A 20,102-nucleotide genomic window follows, 5' to 3' on the forward strand; every position below is an offset into this window, starting at 1 on the left:
GGGTGGATTTTAGTCTGTAAAAGTTTCGCCTCAATTTAAGCGGGAGAAGACATTGGATGATTTTCCCCCTCAAAAAAAAAAAACAGCATTTGGAGAGCGAAATCCACTCCTACATATTAATTACTTACTGTGGATTGTTAAGCATTTCTTCAATAGCCACTTTTAAATCAGCAGCCAATTTGTAAGACAGTTTAACTTCCAAAGCTAATCCTCTGGATACAGCTTTCTTAACATTGATGATCTGATCTCCAAAGACAGGTATAGCGATAGTAGGAACACCGTAATGAACAGCTTCTGTAGTAGATAGTAGTCCTCCATGGGTTATAAATAGCACGCATTTTGGATGAGCTGAAATGTAGTAAGTAAAACAAAAAATGCCAAAATTAGAGTAATTGTTTGAAACTTGAGATCGTACAATAAAATAAAAGAGAAAAAGTTTATATGAGCTGAGAACTCGATTATGGCTTAGTTTCTTGAACAGCTAAAAGACTTAATTAAAACCTTTCAAAGTGAACTTGATCGTGTTTTCGTTCGTCATTGATCGACATTACTCGTATTATGTGACAATACCAATGACATGGCGGACCGCAATCAAGCTCACTTCGATCTTAAATTGAAAGTTACAGAATAGTCTAGTAAAACAGACGCAATTCATTATTTTCTCATACGTATTGACGTACATACCTGTTAATTGATGTGTGTAAATATTGTAAGTCAATACTTACAGAATTTACTGTAAGGCAATACTGTAAGTCAATACTTACAGTATTTACACATATAATTAACAGGTCATTAATGCGCCCGTGACTGCGCTTTCTCTAGTAATGTCTTTAAAATAAGTAATTAAACGGTGAATCATACCTAAAATGCTCGGCTGCGGTGCCCATTTCATAATATGCAAATTTTTCGGTACATTGGCCAATTCTTCTTCAAATTTCCAGATCACCGTTTGTTTTAGTTCTCCGAATAATTTAAGGAGATCACGTTTGATTTGTTCTGGCCAGTCCTTGCCCTTCAAGTTGGATCCCATGCTGAAGTATATGACTCCGTTTTTGGAGTTCATCATTATCTTTTCCAAGTTCTGGAAAAAAAAATCTAAGAAATTAATACCTATAGTTCAGATTTATACACGTTACGTTTTTTTTTTTTGCGTTTCGGACGGCGTCATTTGATTAAAAAAAAATCTTTACTATCGAGATTAGAACCTTAGTTTTATGAGTCATTTCTATATGGGTGTAAAATCTTTAAACGACTCTCCCGCCCTGAGTGGAACTGCGCCCTGGGTCATTAGTCAGCCCTGATTAAGAATTTGTAGAATTAAACCATCGTAATCAAGAAAATGTGAATTAAGAACTTGTGAATTGTTCAAAGTTATACATAAACTTATAAATACCTCAGGTAGTGGTTTAATTTCTTCGTCAATGTGGTAGCCTCCGATAGGCTTGTAGTTCTGTGGTAAGGCAAGAGACACACCTGTAGACACGTGTGAATTACCCAGCACTAGAGATACGTTGTTCCGGACTTCACTATATGGTGGGGCTTGCCGACCTCTCTTTTCGATTTGAGGTACAATTAATCTCTCATATTCTGCTGCCTCCATTGGTTCATAAACCCTAAAAAATAACTATTATTTTGAACCTTATTTTCTCGAAAACTTCATGCAAAAGTATACCTAAGTTATTCACCAAAAAAAATTTTATGCAATGCAATTGATCGGTGATATTTTATGAGGTGTCTAATGCATATAATGCCGACAAAAGTTTTTATTAGTTGGTAGAAATTTGAGAAAGACGTATACCAAAATTTTGCTAAAACCAATCAAAATTATACTTACATATAGTCGTAGAATGTATCATATATTCTTATCCATAGCTCTTCCAGTCTCTCCAAGAAAGTAAATGGTGGCGTATATGGTGACAGAACATCTGATGTATAAGCTGGGTTTGGTAAAACATCGACCAATCCAATAGACAGTGAGTGCACTTCTACAGGACTCAACCAGATTAGAGGACAGTCGAATATTGCAGCATAGCTGAAACATGGACATCAATTAATGAATATCATCAATTTGGACACACAAGAGTAAACAAAGGCTTTTGCTCGATGCCAAAGTCAAGTGAGACTTTTTAAAACTTCAAAAAACATAAAACTAAAATGCATAATTGTATGTTATGAACGCGTTTACAACCATAATAAGTCGCTTATAACATCATATTACCTAAAATCGAAACAACATTTTTTGGATCACATAAAGAATAAATTTGTGTGTGTATTTGATTTGCCTAGACTCTGCACCTATCTGCATCTATTGTAAAAATCCTATCACCCAAAATATTATGTACTATTTTTCTACTCACCCTGCACCAAGGTCTGAATACATATGCTCAACGATGACGACATCAAAGTGCTCATTGGTATCATTCAACAGTCTCTGTACATTTTCATATTCCATCGTTGTCTTCGCCAGGTTTATCAACCTCGTCTTTACAGACTTACGATGGCCAGTCGGCGTAGGGGCTTCCATTAAATGCTTTATATTTAGTAGGTACGCTAAAAATAATGAAATTATTTTGTAGTGATCTCTCTTTTATATTAGTTTCTCGAACCAAAAATTGTCGGGTGATGAACCCACTGTCCCTTATTCCACTACCAGGGTTGTAGCTTCAGAGTATACAGTTATGCCCGGTTTTATGTAAGTTTTCCAAGCAAGTTTTAAGTTTTGAATTTTGTTATACAACGTGTAACAAAAAGGGGGTATACATATCAATTGCACGGCTTCTAGATAACATAACAAACGATACGGGAAGGGTTTTTTAAACTCATGTTTTCATGGAACGAAGTTATGAATTTTTCAAATCGCGTCGCCGCGTAATTCAAAATTAGGTAGATACAGGTACTAGGCGATCAGATTGACAGAAGAAATGTTTCGTAATATTAGCGAGTGACCCCTGTAGTGTTGTGACATGTTTGTATGATTTAAAATCAAGAACCATGCGATACCAAGTATTTGGTACATTTTTTTTAATCGTATTTTAAGCTGAAACTTCGTGTAGAGACTCTATTCAACCTGTATTCATCAGCCCTTCTTGATGTATATGGGTATTTTGTTACACGTTGTATAGTAACTTCATGTAAAGCTAATATTCGTCAACACCATCTACTAGTTTGTCCCGAATTTTAAAATAGGGTTTGTCGGGACAATGATTTCAAAACCGTAATGATATTGAAAATATTTTAGTAAAATTTAATCAAAGTGTCAATAAATTGAAAGTGTTTTAGACGAATCTAATTTCGGATTAAAAAAAAATATCCTTTTCCGATCAAAGTTTTACTTACATGGCATGACGTTAAAATTGTTACTCACGTCGATCTGCCGGAGATTCGGTGGTGGGTTCTTCCATTCGACAGGAGTGATGAATGTTACCTGGAAATAGAAATCAATTTAATTAATGTTTTTGTTAATCAAGTAAACATACTAAATTACTATCAATCAATTATTATTAGTTAGTAAACCGTATTTTTTTGTTAATACTGCCATACTTTTAAACTAACCTCATTTCCATCTTTTAACAGATTTCTGACAATTCCTTTACCAAGATTGAAATGGCTATTTGATGGCATTCCAAAAACCACCAGCGCTTTGTAGGCCTCACATGATGAACTTAGAAGAAGACCCAAGAACAGATATAATACTAAGGCCATTATCTGAAATCAAATATAGGGTTTTTAGGTTAAATACTCAGTATCAGATTAAATTTTGCCACTACTAATTTGTTATAAATGAGGAAAAATACAGTTTTTTAAATTTCTTAGAAATCTTATCTTATCCGAATAAAAGCAGATTTAAATGAAAATGCTCATGTATACATTTTTACACTTCACATGACATCAACAGCCTATAAGTGGCCACTGCTGACCAAAGGCCTCGTCTAATACGGAAAAGGTTTGAACATCAATCACTACGCTTGTTCCATTGTCATCCCACATACTCTCGTGTCATATAACTCAGAAAAGTTACATTGGTTTCTATTGGTAGGTTTTAAACCCGTGTCATCTAGTTACTTACGCACGCACTTACCAGTCCCGTTCAGGTAAAAGTTACTTTTAATTTCAGCTCTGTACACTCCAGCTTAATAATCAAATATTCCCTAATTATTTGAACAAAAAATATAACAGCATATTATTCAACACACAACATTTTAAGATTAGTGTTTATAAATACACAATGGAGCCAACAGTTGCCTTATTTATATTTGTATTGTTCTGATAACGCGTCTTATCTCTCTAATGCTGACCGTCACGTATGCAGAAAACGTAACATAATCAGCACATAGATGTTTAATTACATAAACATTGGTATTATTATGTACACACAACTTTATATCAAACTATACAAAACCAGTATTAACTGACCGTTGAACGTGTGGAAAGATCATACAAAACAAGACTATATTGCAGGAGAAAGAACGGGGTGTACTCTGTCTCAATATTAATTATTATCTTAATCATACTAGTATGATTGACCATAAGCCTAGGCTTATGGTCAATCATTCATCATAGTTTTGTTTTTTTGTTTCAACTTATTGATTAACAAACAGACTAACGCTCGAATACTGGAATGTCACTCAATTTCAAGACGCTCTCCAAAATAGCTATGTCACTGCAAATTCTTTATAAACGACAGAGATAGAACGATACTTATGTTCAACTTAAAATTGAGTAGCGTTTCAGTATTCGAGCGATAGTCTGTTATTAATAAGTTTAACAAAATAACGAAACTTATGTGAATAAACGCGATAACCCAATACTTACTAACACAAACAATACTGACAGATACAACACACTAGGTAACTCACATCACTGAGTTCAAGGCTGCACGTAAGTCAAAACAGACGTGAGGAATAAACTATTTATAAACCGCTGCGCTTTACTTATCATTTAAAACAACCTCTTCGTGTCAGGACATAAACACAACTGAGTTAAGGTGCTTTTCACCAGAGATGTGCTATGTAGCTATGCTACGAGGATGTTATAGCTAAGCTGTGAAACTATGTGACTGTTTCCACTGATACTAAGCTATGTAGCTGTGCGAGGAAGATGCGCAGCTCGAGTATGCAATGTATCGATAGTAGGGAAGCCATCCATAGCACGCATCTTTCCATATAAAAAACATAGCTCAACATCTATAGTCCATTATCATATCATAGTCCATTTCCACCAGTGCTAAGTTATTATTATGTACCAATGACTAATATATTTAGTAGAAACCAAACGCATCCACAGAAACGTAGCATAGCACATCTCAGAAGGAAAAAGCACCTCATTCGTTAAAAAAGGATGATATTAAAAAAAGTAACATGTCGGTCAACCTTGTGGAGCATAGTTTTGTCAATGCAAAGTCGCTCTTATGCACATAACTTAGGTTTCCCTTTCTTGTTTTGTCTGTTCATTGACTGACGGACCGGTTTTGCGATCCCGTTTCGCAAGTTCTAGACATTTTTGTTATAGTCTTGTAATACCTCGATGTATAACCTAAATCTAAGTTAATCATCCATGGCTATTGTTTTCAATTATTCCGTCCAAACCGATAGTTACTCACTCAAACGATGATGATAAGTGAAGTAAGGGCCACGTTACTTATACATACCAAATATATGTTTGTACACAATTCTGGGTAATATTTCGGCAACGCACCTGTGACTCCTCTGGTGTTGTGGGTGTCCATGGGCGGCGTTGATCGCTTACCATCAGGCGACTCGTTTGCTCGTTTGCCACCATTTCCATAAAATAAATAATAGCGTTATCTGGGTAGGACTGAACAAAAACAACAAGTTTTATAAAATAAATAATTTATTTCTAATTCCTCTTCTTACTGTCTACAATTTTCTTAGACTTAACACGACGATATAATTTTTTTATAAGTGTGTATAAAACTAGAAAGACTACAAATAGGAATGCTAATAAATCTAAATACAGTCGTTGATATAATGGCACGGCTAGTGCAGGAGAGCGCAGATGGGGAGCGCCGCGTGTGTTCACTACATGCTGCACCCAGTGTCGCAGCTCCGCTCCCGGCTGCACTGGTCGGTCGTGGTAGATGTAGGACAGCTCCTTTACTCTCTGTCTATACCTGGAAATATTAAAACAAATGGTAGAACCACCAACAGGTTTGTATCTAGACACTAGAATTAAAATAACTACAAATCACAGTTTACTTACGTACATTCATGAAGAAAAGCTCTACTAGTTTCGAGTCACAGAGAGACTCTTCATCATGAGCAGCATTTTTAGTTAATTTAGTATGTCTCACGATAGGTTATTACATAAATACAGAATGGAAAATACAGAGTGGAAACATTTATCAAAAAATTAAGTGTAAAGGAAATCACAATATTTCCATTATTTAAACAAGAAAACTAATTTAGCCCTACTATGTAAGGCCTCGGCCTCGAATTTTGCGGGCAGCGGGGCGGCGGCGGCGGCGGCGCGGCAGCGGCAGGATCTTATGCGTATAATCAAATGGACCGGTTTTCGAAAACAGCGGCGGCGGAGCGGCGCGGGAGCGGGCAACGAGCGGTGCACTCCAGTCAAGCGGTGACCGCCCGCGTTGCGCGTCTGCATTGTAGTATAGTGTTGTGTACCTACATTTTTTTTGTGACGTATCAAAATGTCCTCGGACGTGCAAGAGCAAATGATTTCGGCAATCTTTGAGAGGACACCCATACGGAACAGCAAAGATGTGAACCATAAAAATAGAAGAAAAATTAACCAATTATGTGAAGAAATAAAAAACGAACTGAATATTGAAGACTAAAGCAAAAACTGAAATCACTCTTGATAGTTTCAAGAATATAGTCAAAAGTTTCTACACTCATTCTAGTGTAGTCGTAGAATTTGTCGGGATTTTGTCTCTGTTCTTCATAATTTCGATAAAACTCGCCATTTATTTTCCTTGCCCTATAGTAGGTCTTCTTCTTTTGCCCACAGTAAATCGAGCGTTAGGAATAAATTTGAATCAAAAAGATTTCGTTCGCTAATAAAAACAAATATCTCGACAACACAACCACGAACACAACACTACACCGCTGTAGTGCCGCGCGATCTGCCCGCTAGTTTCGAGAACGGGTCCGCCGCCGCCGCCCCGCTCCCGCGCCGCCGTCGCCGCCGTCCCGCTGCTCGCAAGATTCGAGGCCGAGGCCTAAGCTTAGATCCCAAAACAACCTTTAAGGCCTTTCTTCTATTTTTATGGTTCACATCTTTGCTGTTCCGTATGGGTGTCCTCTCAAAGATTGCCGAAATCATTTGCTCTTGCACGTCCGAGGACATTTTGATACGTCACAAAAAAAATGTAGGTACACAACACTATACTACAATGCAGACGCGCAACGCGGGCGGTCACCGCTTGACTGGAGTGCACCGCTCGTTGCCCGCTCCCGCGCCGCTCCGCCGCCGCTGTTTTCGAAAACCGGTCCATTTGATTATACGCATAAGATCCTGCCGCTGCCGCGCCGCCGCCGCCGCCGCCCCGCTGCCCGCAAAATTCGAGGCCGAGGCCTAAATAATAAAATCACTTACTTAGGATTACTCAGCATTTCTTCAATTGCCACTTTCAGATCTGCAGCCAATTTGTAAGACAGGTTAACTTGGAGAGTAAAACCTCTAGCGACAGCTTTCTTGACATTGATGAACTGGTCTCCAAAGACAGGTATGGCAATAGTAGGTACACCGTAATGAATAGTTTCTGTAGTAGATAGTAGTCCTCCATGGGTTATGAACAGCACGCACTTTGGATGAGCTGTAAAAAAAAAGATAAAACATGTTACTGACGATGTCAAACGTACTGCCTCGTAGGTCGAGTGGTCGCAAGTCCGACTGTCGGGCAAAGTATTACCGTGCTTTTATTCGGCTTTTCTAAAATTTCTCAGCAGTAGCACGGAGTCTGGCATTGTGCCCAATATATGGCAATAGGCTCACCTCCCTATTACATGGGACTTTTAATATAAATGGTGAAAAGTGGGTGCACATTGTATAGCGGTACTACGTGCTGTAATATGCTCTTCTGCCTGATAAAAGGCGTGACGTTAGCGATGTCAAAATGGCCGAGGATGATTCTGAAGAGGAGAACAGCAACAATGAAAATTTAAAAAATAGAGAGAAAGTCAGGAAACTCGATTACGGCGATAAGACGTAGTATAGAATCCTCTCAAACACCGATATCTACAGTACTCATTCACACACATCAATATCAACATAGCAACGTTGAAAACGACTGATGTTTCACGGATCATTATTGCTCCCGTGTCGGCACTTTCCCCTGTAATGTTTTTAACATAAGTAATAAAACGGTATAAAACATACCTAAAATGCTCGGTTGCGGTGCCCATTTCATAATATGAACATTTTTCGGTACATTTGGCAATTCTTCTTCAAATTTCCAGATCACCGTTTGTTTTAGTTCTCCGAATAATTTAAGGAGATCACGTTTTATCTCTTCTGGCCAGTCTTTGCCCTTCAGGTTGGATCCCATGCTGAAGTATATGACTCCGTTTTTGGAGTTCATCATTATCTTTTCCAAGTCCTGCAAGAAAGGTTTTTTTTTTAATTAGTCACCGACTTAATGTTGTATAGACACAACAATTTATGTAATTCTTAAGTAACTAAATGCACCGGAGCTGTGGACTACCTAGCGGGTTTACCGGGGCTCCAGCTCGAAAAGCAGGAGTAGGAACGGGATGGTTTTTAGTCAGTAAGTCTGACACTCACTCTTGCCTTACCCAAGGCGGGAAAAGCCATTGGATGTTTTTCCCCCTCAAAAAAATCAACCTTTAACAAGAACCTTATCCTAATGATTTACCACAAAATAAAGATATCATGATTTGTTGAAACTTATACATACCTCAGGTAAAGGCTTGACTTCTTCCTCGATGTGGTAGCCTCCTATAGACTTGTAATTCTGCGGTAAGCCTAGAGGCACACCAGTAGACACGTGTGAGTTACCCAGCACTAGAGTTGCGTTGTATCGGACCTCACTGTATGGAGGAGCTTGACGACCTCTCTTTTGGATTTGAGGTACAATTAGTCTCTGATATTCTGCTTCCTCTGTTGGTTCATAAACCCTGAAAGGGGCAAAAACGACTTGGTTAGTTTTTTTGGGTTTAACAATGTCTTTAATAAAATACAATTCTTTTTTTAAAACTTCCCGCAAAAGTAACTATAGCCAAACATAATACGGTAATGATTTATCAACAATACTTTTTTCATCGACTTCACTGATCGGCAGCTATTACTCTTTTTTTAACGTTGCACCACATTAGAATACTCTCCTGTGTCGTGGGTGCGTTTACAAACATACAAATTCACGGACACATGACACCCAGATCCAAAACAACAATTTATGGATTTATGGATGCCGCAACACTTTGCGCGGCAGCCGGTTGCCCAGCCACCGCACAAACCGTGCAGGCCAATGCTTTAAAAATTCGAGTACTAGTCTTGATTCTATGTTATTTAATTTCTTCCCTATACGGTTAAGTGTCCTCTAAACATTCCGACTAAACAAAATTTATGACATTCCCAATATTTTGCTACTGCCAAAGTAAGTAATACAAGAACTTACATGTAGTCATTGTAGTTATCACTGATTCTTGTCCATAGCTCTTCCAATCTCTCCAAGAAGGTAAAGGGTGGCGTGTATGACGCCATGGCGTCAGTAGTATAAGCTGGGTTTGGAAAAACATCGACCAAACCAACAGACTGTGCGTTCACTTCTACAGGACTCACCCAGATTAAAGGACAGTCGTATATTGTAGCATAGCTGAAATGAAACCACAAGCATTAGTGTTTTGATACCATAAGAAGAAGACCTAACTACCACAATCCCCAAAAAATTGGCAACAAATGCTTCAGACGTGATCTAAATACTCATTCGCGCCATACGGAACGTTACCGCATTTAGACCTCTGATTTGTTGGTTCATTGGAACAGGCCAATCAGAGCGCCATGCGCGGTAACGTTTCGATCTCGTAATTTGTAAAACAAACTTGTACAAAGCCCTCTAGTTATTCAATTAGACTTTTAGCGTTGCAAAAACTATTTGATACTGACAAATTTTAACAATTTTATCATCCAATACAAATTGTTTTTTTTCTACTCACCTTGCACTAAGCTCCGACATCATATGCTCAACGATGACGACATCAAAGTGCTCATTGGTATCATTTAACAGTCTCTGTACATTTTCATGTTCTATCGTCTTTTTCACAAGGTTTATCAGCATTAGCTTAACAGCCTTCCGATGGCCACTCGGCGTGGGAGCTTCCATCAAATGCTTTATGTTTATTTGTTCCGCTGAAAATATAAAAAATAAATATTATTTTACTACGATTCCTCTTCTATTGTATCAGTAAGTTCGGATTTGTGAATATTATTTACTATCGCACTCAAAGTCATTTGATGGTGGTTATTTAATCCAGTTTTTAGCAATTGTTTAATAGTTAAATCATTAAATTACTCTGACTGCCGTACGGCAGTTGTGTGAATCAACTGCTTTCGTCTGATTTTTTTTTTTATAGTGCAAAATAAATAAGAAATACAGTCTATAATAAAAATACAGTGTATAAATAATACAGTCTATAAAGTTTATAAATATTTGATCAAATAAATAACACTTACTTGGTAAAACGTCAAAATTGCTGTTCACGTTAATCTGCCGAAGATTTGGTGGGGGATTCTTATATTCAAGAGGAGTTATGTATGTTACCTGAAAAAAAAAACAACTTATTAATACAGAATAGTGTGTAATGTGTGTAATAAACATACACAAACATGATTAGCTAGTATTGTAATCTATACTAATATTATAAAGCTGAAGAGTTTCTTTGTTTGTTTGAACGCGCTAATCTCCGGAACTACTGGTCCGATTTGAATAATTCTTTTTGTGTTGGATAGTCCATTTATCGAGGAAGGCTATAGGCTATAAAACATCACGCTATAACCAATAGGAGCCGAACAGAGCGGGTGAAACCGCGCGGAAGTAGCTAGTTGTAATATAGTTCTCCCATCTAAAATACAAGATGGCGCCACTGTGTTGGTTTGTGATTTGTTTTATGGTATAAGCCGGTAAACGAGCAGACACATCACCTAATGGTAAGCAATCGCAACGTAAGCGTACTGTTTCACGGCGGTTTTCTATGAGGACGTGGTATTACTCTGATCAAGCCGGACCATTCGTGCCGTAGCATGGCTCTCCCACACTTATTATGTGCTAATAAGTATTTATTAAGACAATTTTCAGTATTTTTTTAGTTATATAACTAATTACTTATAAAGCGCTTATTTATAGACTTACCTCATGTCCATCTCTTAAAAGATTTCTGACAACTCCATTGCCAAGAATGAAGTGACTAGTTGATGGCATTCCAAACACCACCAGAGCTTTGTAGGCCTCACATGACGAGCTTAGAAGAAGGCCCAAGAATAAGAATATTGCTAACGCCATTATCTGAAACAAAGAAAAAGGTTTTTTAGTTTTATTATAACTTTTGTGAGACATACTATACATACATAAGGTTTTTTAGGTTAAATATTCAGTCGTTGAAAGAGACAAATAAAGTAGATAGTGTTTGATGTTTTAAAATTAATTACCTATATAGGTAAGTGTAAGAAGTATCGAAAGGCCCAGTAATACTTTAAACTCAGTTAAAGAAGTAATATTTTAGTTAGTTTAAAGTATTACTTTAAACTCAGTTATAAAGTATAACTGGGCCCTTTTCAGTTTTTGAAAAATATCTCAGAAGTAACAACAGATGAGGCAATAGGCTCACCCCTTAATACATGAGGATTTTAACACAAATGGTGAAAAGTAGGTGTTTTTTTTATGGAACACGCCAGTAAGCGACCCGACGTATCACCTGATGGTAAGCAATCGCCGCCGCCCATGGACACTTGAAACACCAGAATCGTCAAGAATCGTCAATCCTCAAGCGCCAAAATAATTATCCGGTATTATTATTATAATATTGTCCGGCAGTCGTACTTGCAAGCTCTCGACGAACGAGGCAGTCTGTATTTATATTTATAAATATACACAATAAATATTAATTACAGATTTCCTTGTTATTGTTGTTGAATTCCTAGAATGTATATAATTAACCTCGAGCAACAAATACCATGAAACTCTAATTCCAGCAGAAATACAATCCTTAATTACTTAGGTATATTGTGATATCAAAACAAGAGTTGATGTTGTACCTAATGTTTAAAAATAAACAAAAATATTAGTATTATTAATGAAAAACATTGTACGAAAGACGGTAGGTAATGGAAAAGGAAAGAAAATTTAGGATTAGGAGCATTGAAAAAGATTTAGTTTCAAATGAAATATAATGCAAACCAATTGTAAACACTTTTGTAAGAAAAGGAACCGCCTCCATTTTTTTTCTTTTAAGTAGTGTAATATCCCTAAAACTATATCCTAAGCCCGAAAAATACTATGCTAAAAGCCGCTTCTAAATCGGTTCAGCCAAACATGAGATAATCGCGCACAAACAGATATATTACATTCAAGTCAAACTAAGAACCTCCCTTTTTTGAAGTCGGTTAAAGACTGATGTCTATTTCATAGCGTCACAGTTCTCTTTTGTACATTCCAGCTTAGAAAATCAAAGATTCGTCGATTTGTTAACAAAAAAATAACTACATAATTATGCTAAACGAAATAAAGTTTGTTTGTTTGCGCATACAGTTTCCTAATTTATATTTATTGTTCTGATAACGCGTCTTATCTCTCTAATGTCAACCATCACGTAGTTATAAAAATGGAACACAATTACCACGAATGTTTAATTATAGGTACCTATACTTATGTACTTTTTTACTTTCGCAATATAACATGATAAAATATTATTTTATAATATCTCCTAAAACTGCAATCAACCGCCAAAAGACACCAGCATTATATAAAATTAATAAACCGAGTTACCAGGGCTCCAGCTCGAAGAGCAGGAGAAGGAACGAGGTGGCTATAGTCAGTAAGAGTCTGAGACTTCCTCTCACCTCACCCTATGCGGAAAAGGTCACATCAGTGGAGTCAGTCAGTGGATGATAGCTGAGTCCGTTTCCACCAGAAGTAAGCAATGTGTGCCAATGAATGCAACGCATAGCAAAGTAGTGTCACATGTCCGGTGGAAAAGCACACTAACCGACGTACTCAGAGTCATTTAATGATTACTTAACCCAATCCTTAGCAATTATTTTCGATACAAAATCGTTACTAAGGAATTAAACAAAATCGATCACTTCATATATTAAAAAAATACACATACCTCTTATCTCACACTCTCACTACAGATGCTACTTCACTAAAATGTTTACATTAATTCCTAAGTGACTAGATACCTCACTGGTGCACGATCAAAACCACAACTGATAGTCCATCGCGAAAACATCTTCAATTTATAAAAATAAATTCTTGAGCAATCCATTGAAATGAAATATTATGTAAGTATGAAATACATAGGCAGTTTCAATATAATTACTGAAAATTATGCAATATTGCTTCAATAAAATCGCACAAGTTTACGTTCAGATAGGGCCGGTAACCGAGCAACTGGATCGCTTGCTGATAAGCAATCGCCCGCAGCACCGGAGGAGTTTTTTTGTTTAGACGCCGTCACCACTCTTATTTATAAGGGGCGAAAAACATCCAATTTCTTTTCCCGCCTTGGGCGAGGCGAAAGGGAGTGTAGACTCTTACTGACTAAAAACAATCCCGTTCCTAGTCCTGCTTTTCGAGCTGGAGCCCCGGTAATCCTAGCTAGTCCGCGGCTCCGAATAACACTACAGGAGTTACAAGTGCTTTGCCGGCGGCCTTTGGGGCTTAGGAATTTAGGAATCAGGGATTGGGTGAAACACGCGAGTTTTTTAAATATTGCACAATACGTTTTAACGAGTTCAATATTAGTATTATTAGTTTATTAATATGACTATTGTGCAATAGTATTTATTTTTGTTCGTTTTCATTTCCGTACTATTTATTTGTTACATATAATATAAAGAGTTTATTAATATGACTATTGTGCAATAGTATTTATTTTTGTTCGTTGTCATTTTCGTACTGTTTATCTACAGGTGTTGTTATGTTCATGGCGTATTTCGTAATGTTTTTTAGTCAATGTTCAAGATGATCAGTAAAGTTATTGTTTTAAATTATGTCATGAACAATAGATTTTTATTTAAGTTTACTATATTTATTCAAGTGTGTTGATGTTCAATTGTAATGCTCGCTTCATTCGTCGTGTGCACTATATTAATTTTTTAACTCTCAAAAGTTAATATAGAATCTGTCACAACTAAATATTAAATAAATAAATAAAAAATGTTGATCAGCCTAAACTGTCATGGAAACAACGAGTGAATTTATAATTATGGGCTCTTAAAGTGACATCACGAAAACTACTACGGTACGAATAAAGTTTATGCGGGTGAATGAACTATAAAACATATGTATACATACATAAATACTACATATGTTTTCAATCAAACACACGAATTTGTAAGCAAAAGAGAACATGAAGCAACACAATGTTAAAATTAATCAAAGAATAAAACTACATAATTATAAATTATAATTTTCGAAATAAACAATAAATAAAAATAATAAAATTGAACTGTTTCAGCCATGGCTTACATAACTTTGCAACTCGTCAATGACTCATCTACAACGACATTATGTTATAAGAGTGCAGTGACCCTTCTCAGCAGCAAATTACCGTAATTGCACAATCTAGCATAATTATTCACAGAATAGAAATAAAACGAAGGCCAGAATCAGTCAACTACATAATCTAGGATTTATTCGATATTTTAAATAAAATTCAATATTTTATGCACGAACTTGGAAAGACTTCACATGTCCATCAATGGATTTCCAAAATCAAGGAAAAGTATCTATAGTTGAAATTATAGGAACTGTACTTCTAAAATCACAATTAGTAATTTGCAATGATTTCGACGACGTGTCTGTTAATTGACATAATTATGTAAATATCATTAACCTTACAAGTCTACAGAACTAAAATAAACAACACAATATAAAAAACATATATTCAATACTTACTGGCACGCACAACTAAATACAGACACACAAACAAATATTTACATTAAATCACATCACCAAGTTCAAGGTCACTCATAAGTCAAAACAATGAATTGGAGGAAAAAGCTATTTTTAAACCTCTATATCATTTCACACAACCACTCTATGTCAGGAGTCAACTCCAACTGAGTTATTCATTATAAAACTAACGGATGAATAATTCATAAAATGAACATCTCAGTTAACTTTGTTGGATATAGTTTTGTCAACGCAAAATCGCTCTTAACCACATAAACTTTGGTTTCTCTCAGAAATCAGAAATGCTTTCTCATCGTTGTTGACTGACAGACCGGTTTGATGAGCCGGTTTCAATGTTTCTGTTCCTTATACCTTAATTTCCTCCTATCCATAATCTGTAATGTTTATATCACACTTCAATGTATGACCAAATTAGTCATACATGTCTATTATTTCAGTTTTTTTAACCGGTCCTAGTCCTATGTTCAGCAATATACATTCTGTGGCTAGTAAGTAAATGATAATGTACACTACTAATATTCTAAACGTGTATTCCAAGTACTTCAAAGTATAGGAATGGATAGAATAATAAATACACGACTGGTAGAACTTACTGTTATAATATCGGTATGGTCAATATGAACACTTCTTTGGAAGCATGCAAATCATGGGACAAAATGAGTACGGTACTGAATTGAAATTTGGATGGATTGAAAGAAAGAGGATAGTCACAGAAATAGTGAAGTATGATAGCATGTCATCTGGTATTAGAGAATGGAAGAAGAATACATATTACGCTGACTTCAAGTAACTTTGAGATGGGAACAGGGTGATGACAAGTAGAAAAGAGAAATTTTAAAACTTACGACACTTCTGCATATTGTGTATGAAGATAATACTAGATAATAGTGAACAAAAACAATTAATTTAATAAAATCAAATAATTTATTTCTAATTCCTTTTTTTACTACTTACACTTTTCTTAGACCTAATACGAGAATATAGTTTTCCTATGAGTGAGTACAAAACTAGAAAAACTACTGACACTATTGCAACTAAATCTAGGTACAGTCGTTGATATAATGGCACGGCTAGTGCAGGAGAGCGCAGATGGGGGGCGCCGCGTGTGTTCACTACATGCTGCACCCAGTGTCGCAGCTCCGCTCCCGGCTGCACTGGTCGGTCGTGGTAGATGTAGGACAGCTCCTTTACTCTCTGTCTATACCTGCAAACATAAAAAAATATGTTAGAATAACAAACAAATGGTGTTCCCTAAGATTCCAATATTAGTTGCTTCAAATTAATTGACAGTTTGATTAATGAATCAAAAAAGTAATTTTAAAGCCGTCTTACACCATTTAATAAAAAAAGAAAATATAAAATTATCGGGGCTTCAGCTCGTAAAGCAGGAGTAGGAAGGGGGTGGATTTTAGTCTGTAAAAGTTTCGCCTCAATTTAAGCGGGAGAAGACATTGGATGATTTTCCCCCTCAAAAAAAAAACAGCATTTGGAGAGCGAAATCAACTCCTACATATTTAATTACTTACTGTGGATTGTTAAGCATTTCTTCAATAGCCACTTTTAAATCAGCAGCCAATTTGTAAGACAGTTTAACTTCCAAAGCTAATCCTCTGGATACAGCTTTCTTAACATTGATGATCTGGTCTCCAAAGACAGGTATAGCGATAGTAGGAACACCGTAATGAACAGCTTCTGTAGTAGATAGTAGTCCTCCGTGGGTTATAAATAACACGCATTTTGGATGTGCTGAAATCAAGAAAGTGAATGAAGAATGCCAAAATTAGAAAAAAAAAAAAAATGTTGTTTGTAAATGTTTGAAAATTCAGATCGCAAATTAAAAATTAAAGAGAAAAGGCAAAAAAGTGAGCAGAGAACTCGATTATGACTTAATGAACAGCTGAACGATTTAATTAAAAACCTTAAAAAAGTGAGGTCGATCGTGTTTTCGCTAGTCATTGATCGACATTACTCGTATTGTCACAACCAATGACATGGCGAACCGCAATCGAGCTCACTTCGATCTTAAATTGAAAGTTACAGAATAGTCTAGTAAAACAGACGCAATTTATTATTTTCTCATACGTATTGACGTACATACCTGTTAATTGATGTGTGTAAATATTGTAAGTCAATACTTACAGAATTTACTGTAAGGCAATACTGTAAGTCAATACTTACAGTATTTACACATATAATTAACAGGTCATTAATGCGCCCGTGACTGCGCTTTCTCTAGTAATGTCTTTAAAATAAGTAATTAAACGGTGAATTATACCTAAAATGCTCGGCTGCGGTGCCCATTTCATAATATGCAAATTTTTCGGTGCATTTGGCAATTCTTCTTCGAATTTCCAGATCACCGTTTGTTTCAGTTCTCCGAATAATTTAAGGAGATCACGTTTGATTTGTTCTGGCCAGTCCTTGCCCTTCAAGTTGGATCCCATGCTGAAGTATATGACTCCGTTTTTGGAGTCCATCATTATCTTTTCCAAGTTCTGGAAAAAATAAAAATTTGCTAACAATTCAATGTAGGACAGGTTTATTTACGTTACATTTTCTTGCTGGTCTAATACCGTGTCATTTGATTGATTTAATTCTTTACTATGGAAATTAGAACTCTATTTTAAGAGTTTTTTATTTAAATCTTGATTTATTGATTCTTATCAGTCAGCTCTCATTAAGAATTTGCCAAAAAATTATTCAGTAAGAAGTTGTAAATTGTTCAAATTTATACATACCTCAGGTAACGGTTTAATTTCTTCATCGATGTGGTAGCCTCCAATAGGCTTGTAGTTCTGTGGTAAGGCAAGAGACACGCCTGTAGACACATGTGAGTTACCCAGCACAAGAGATACGTTGTTTCGGACTTCACTATATGGTGGGGCTTGACGACCTCTCTTTTGGATTTGCGGTACAATTAATCTTTCATATTCTGCTGCCTCCATTGGTTCATAAACCCTAAAAAATAACTATTATTTTGAACCTTATTTTCTCGAAAACTTCATGCAAAAGTATACCTAAGTTATTCACCAAAAAAATTATTTTATGCAAAGCAATTGCTCGGTAACATTTTATGAGGTGTCTAATGTATATAATGCCCACAAAAGTTTTTATTAGTAGGTAGAAATGTGGAAGAGGCTTAAACCAAAATTTTGCTAAGACCATCAAAATTATACTTACATATAGTCGTAGAATGTATCGTATATTCTTATCCATAGTTCTTCCAGTCTCTCCAAGAAAGTAAATGGTGGCGTATATGGTGACAGAACATCTGATGTATAAGCTGGGTTTGGTAAAACATCGACCAATCCAATAGACAGTGAGTGCACTTCTACAGGACTCAACCAGATGAGAGGACAGTCGAATATTGCAGCATAGCTGAAACATGTACATCAAAAAGTATTATCATTTTGAAACACAAGAGCAAACGTAAGGTTTTTGTTCGATGCAAAAGTCAAATGAGACTTTTACCAGTTGCAAAAACTTTTAATTTGTTGTTTCGGCATTTCTTCTCAGAGTAGTCCGATAGGAAATGCCGGCCTCATCTAGTTATTTAAAAGATTGACGTGTAAAAGAGTTACATTGTAACCTATTTGCAAAATAAATATCATTTATCATTTAATTACTGACAAAAATATATTTAAAATGAACAACAGTTTTCGGATCAAATAAATAATTAAAGTGTGTGTGTCTATTGTAAAAATTCTATCACCAAAAATAAAATGTACTACTTTTCTACTCACCCTGCACCAAGGTCTGAATACATATGCTCAACGATGACTACATCAAAGTGCTCATTGGTATCATTCAACAGTCTCTGTACATTTTCATATTCCATCGTTGTCTTCGCCAGGTTTATCAACCTCGTCTTTACAGACTTACGATGGCCAGTCGGCGTAGGGGCTTCCATTAAATGCTTTATATTTAGTAGGTACGCTAAAAATAGTATTAATTATTTCGTTGCGATCTCTCTCCTATATCAATTTCTCGAAACAAAAATTTACGGGTGATGTCCCTTATTCCGCTAACGGAACTACCGCTTCAGAATCTACGGTTATGCTCGGTTTTATGTCAGTTTTCCTACCTCGTGAGTCGATTCTGTTTTAAGACGCTGACTATTTACCTTTCGGTCTGCAGTAACTCCATGTAAAACTATTATTTCTCTCAATTTATTTATGATTCTGTGCCTATCAATTATTTTGTACCGAATTTCAAATTAAAGTTTTTTGGTACAATGATTTAAAAACCGTAATACTATAATAAAATGTAAAAGTATCAATACAAAATAAATTTTATGTGCTTTCAACGAATCTGATTTCAAGTTCTATGAAGTTTATCAATGTTTGATCCAAAGAATTCCACTTACATGGCATGACGTTAAAATTGTTACTCACGTCGATTTGCCGGAGATTCGGTGGGGGTTCTTCCATTCGACAGGAGTGATGAATGTTACCTGGAAACAGGAATCAGTTTAATTAATGGTTTTGTTAATCAAGTAAACATATTACACCTACACGTACTAAATTACTATCATTAAATTATTGTTAAAATACCTGACTACAGTAAGAGACGACGCTAACGAGCTTTGTATTTATCTCATCCTCCCAATATTATATATGCAAAAATTGTATGTTGTTACTCTTTCACGTCAAAATGGCTGAAAGAATTGAGATAACATTTGGAACAAGGGTAGATTATGGTCTGGACACAGGCAATTTTATCCCTTGGTAATGCTAGCTAAACTAAGTTAAGCGTTTGGTAGACATTTTTAGAGACAGGTAGATAGATACAAGTATATACTGCCATACTTTGATACTTACCTCATTTCCATCTTTTAACAGATTTCTGACAATTCCTTTGCCAAGATTGAAATGGCTATTTGATGGCATTCCAAAAACCACCAGCGCTTTGTAGGCCTCACATGACGAACTTAGAGAATGCTCAAGAACAGATATATTGCTAACGCCAT

The 20,102-nt window shown here is 36.0% G+C and overlaps 2 protein-coding genes across 2 annotated transcripts; both read right to left on the reverse strand.

The window, feature by feature from the left end:
* Positions 1–792: 792 nt before the first annotated feature.
* LOC118277905 (UDP-glucosyltransferase 2) lies at positions 793–3,702 on the reverse strand. The gene is made up of 7 exons (XM_050700059.1): positions 3,553–3,702; positions 3,337–3,424; positions 2,358–2,550; positions 1,835–2,032; positions 1,394–1,613; positions 914–1,081; positions 793–828 (listed from the first exon to the last, which is right to left on the reverse strand). The coding sequence occupies exons 1-7, from the start codon at positions 3,700–3,702 to the stop codon at positions 793–795; spliced, it is 1,053 nt and encodes a 350-aa protein (XP_050556016.1).
* Positions 3,703–5,838: 2,136 nt separating this feature from the next.
* LOC118277900 (uncharacterized) lies at positions 5,839–20,102 on the reverse strand. Its single transcript, XM_050700060.1, is given in 18 exon segments — positions 5,839–6,130; positions 7,576–7,795; positions 8,359–8,578; positions 8,897–9,116; positions 9,617–9,814; positions 10,155–10,347; positions 10,672–10,759; positions 11,348–11,500; positions 16,073–16,337; positions 16,660–16,879; positions 17,409–17,628; positions 17,872–18,091; positions 18,314–18,511; positions 18,877–19,069; positions 19,500–19,556; positions 19,559–19,586; positions 19,954–20,069; positions 20,072–20,102. Coding segments are annotated over 18 exon segments (3,114 nt in total). The 3' UTR covers positions 5,839–5,856.

This window comes from Spodoptera frugiperda, chromosome 18 (assembly GCF_023101765.2).
Source record: "Spodoptera frugiperda isolate SF20-4 chromosome 18, AGI-APGP_CSIRO_Sfru_2.0, whole genome shotgun sequence".
Classification (NCBI taxonomy): domain Eukaryota; kingdom Metazoa; phylum Arthropoda; class Insecta; order Lepidoptera; family Noctuidae; genus Spodoptera; species Spodoptera frugiperda.

What these genes read in the sequence shown, in the direction of transcription:
- LOC118277905 (XM_050700059.1), bottom strand. Translation starts at nt 3,702, where the DNA reads ATGGCCTTAGTATTATATCTGTTCTTGGGTCTTCTTCTAAGTTCATCA. An exon ending in AAATTAAACCACTACCTGAG is followed by an intron (nt 1,082 to 1,393) that starts GTATTTATAAGT and finishes TTTTTTTTCCAG; the next exon opens with AACTTGGAAAAGATAATGAT. An exon ending in TTGAAGAAGAATTGGCCAAT is followed by an intron (nt 829 to 913) that starts GTACCGAAAAAT and finishes CTTATTTTAAAG; the next exon opens with ACATTACTAGAGAAAGCGCA.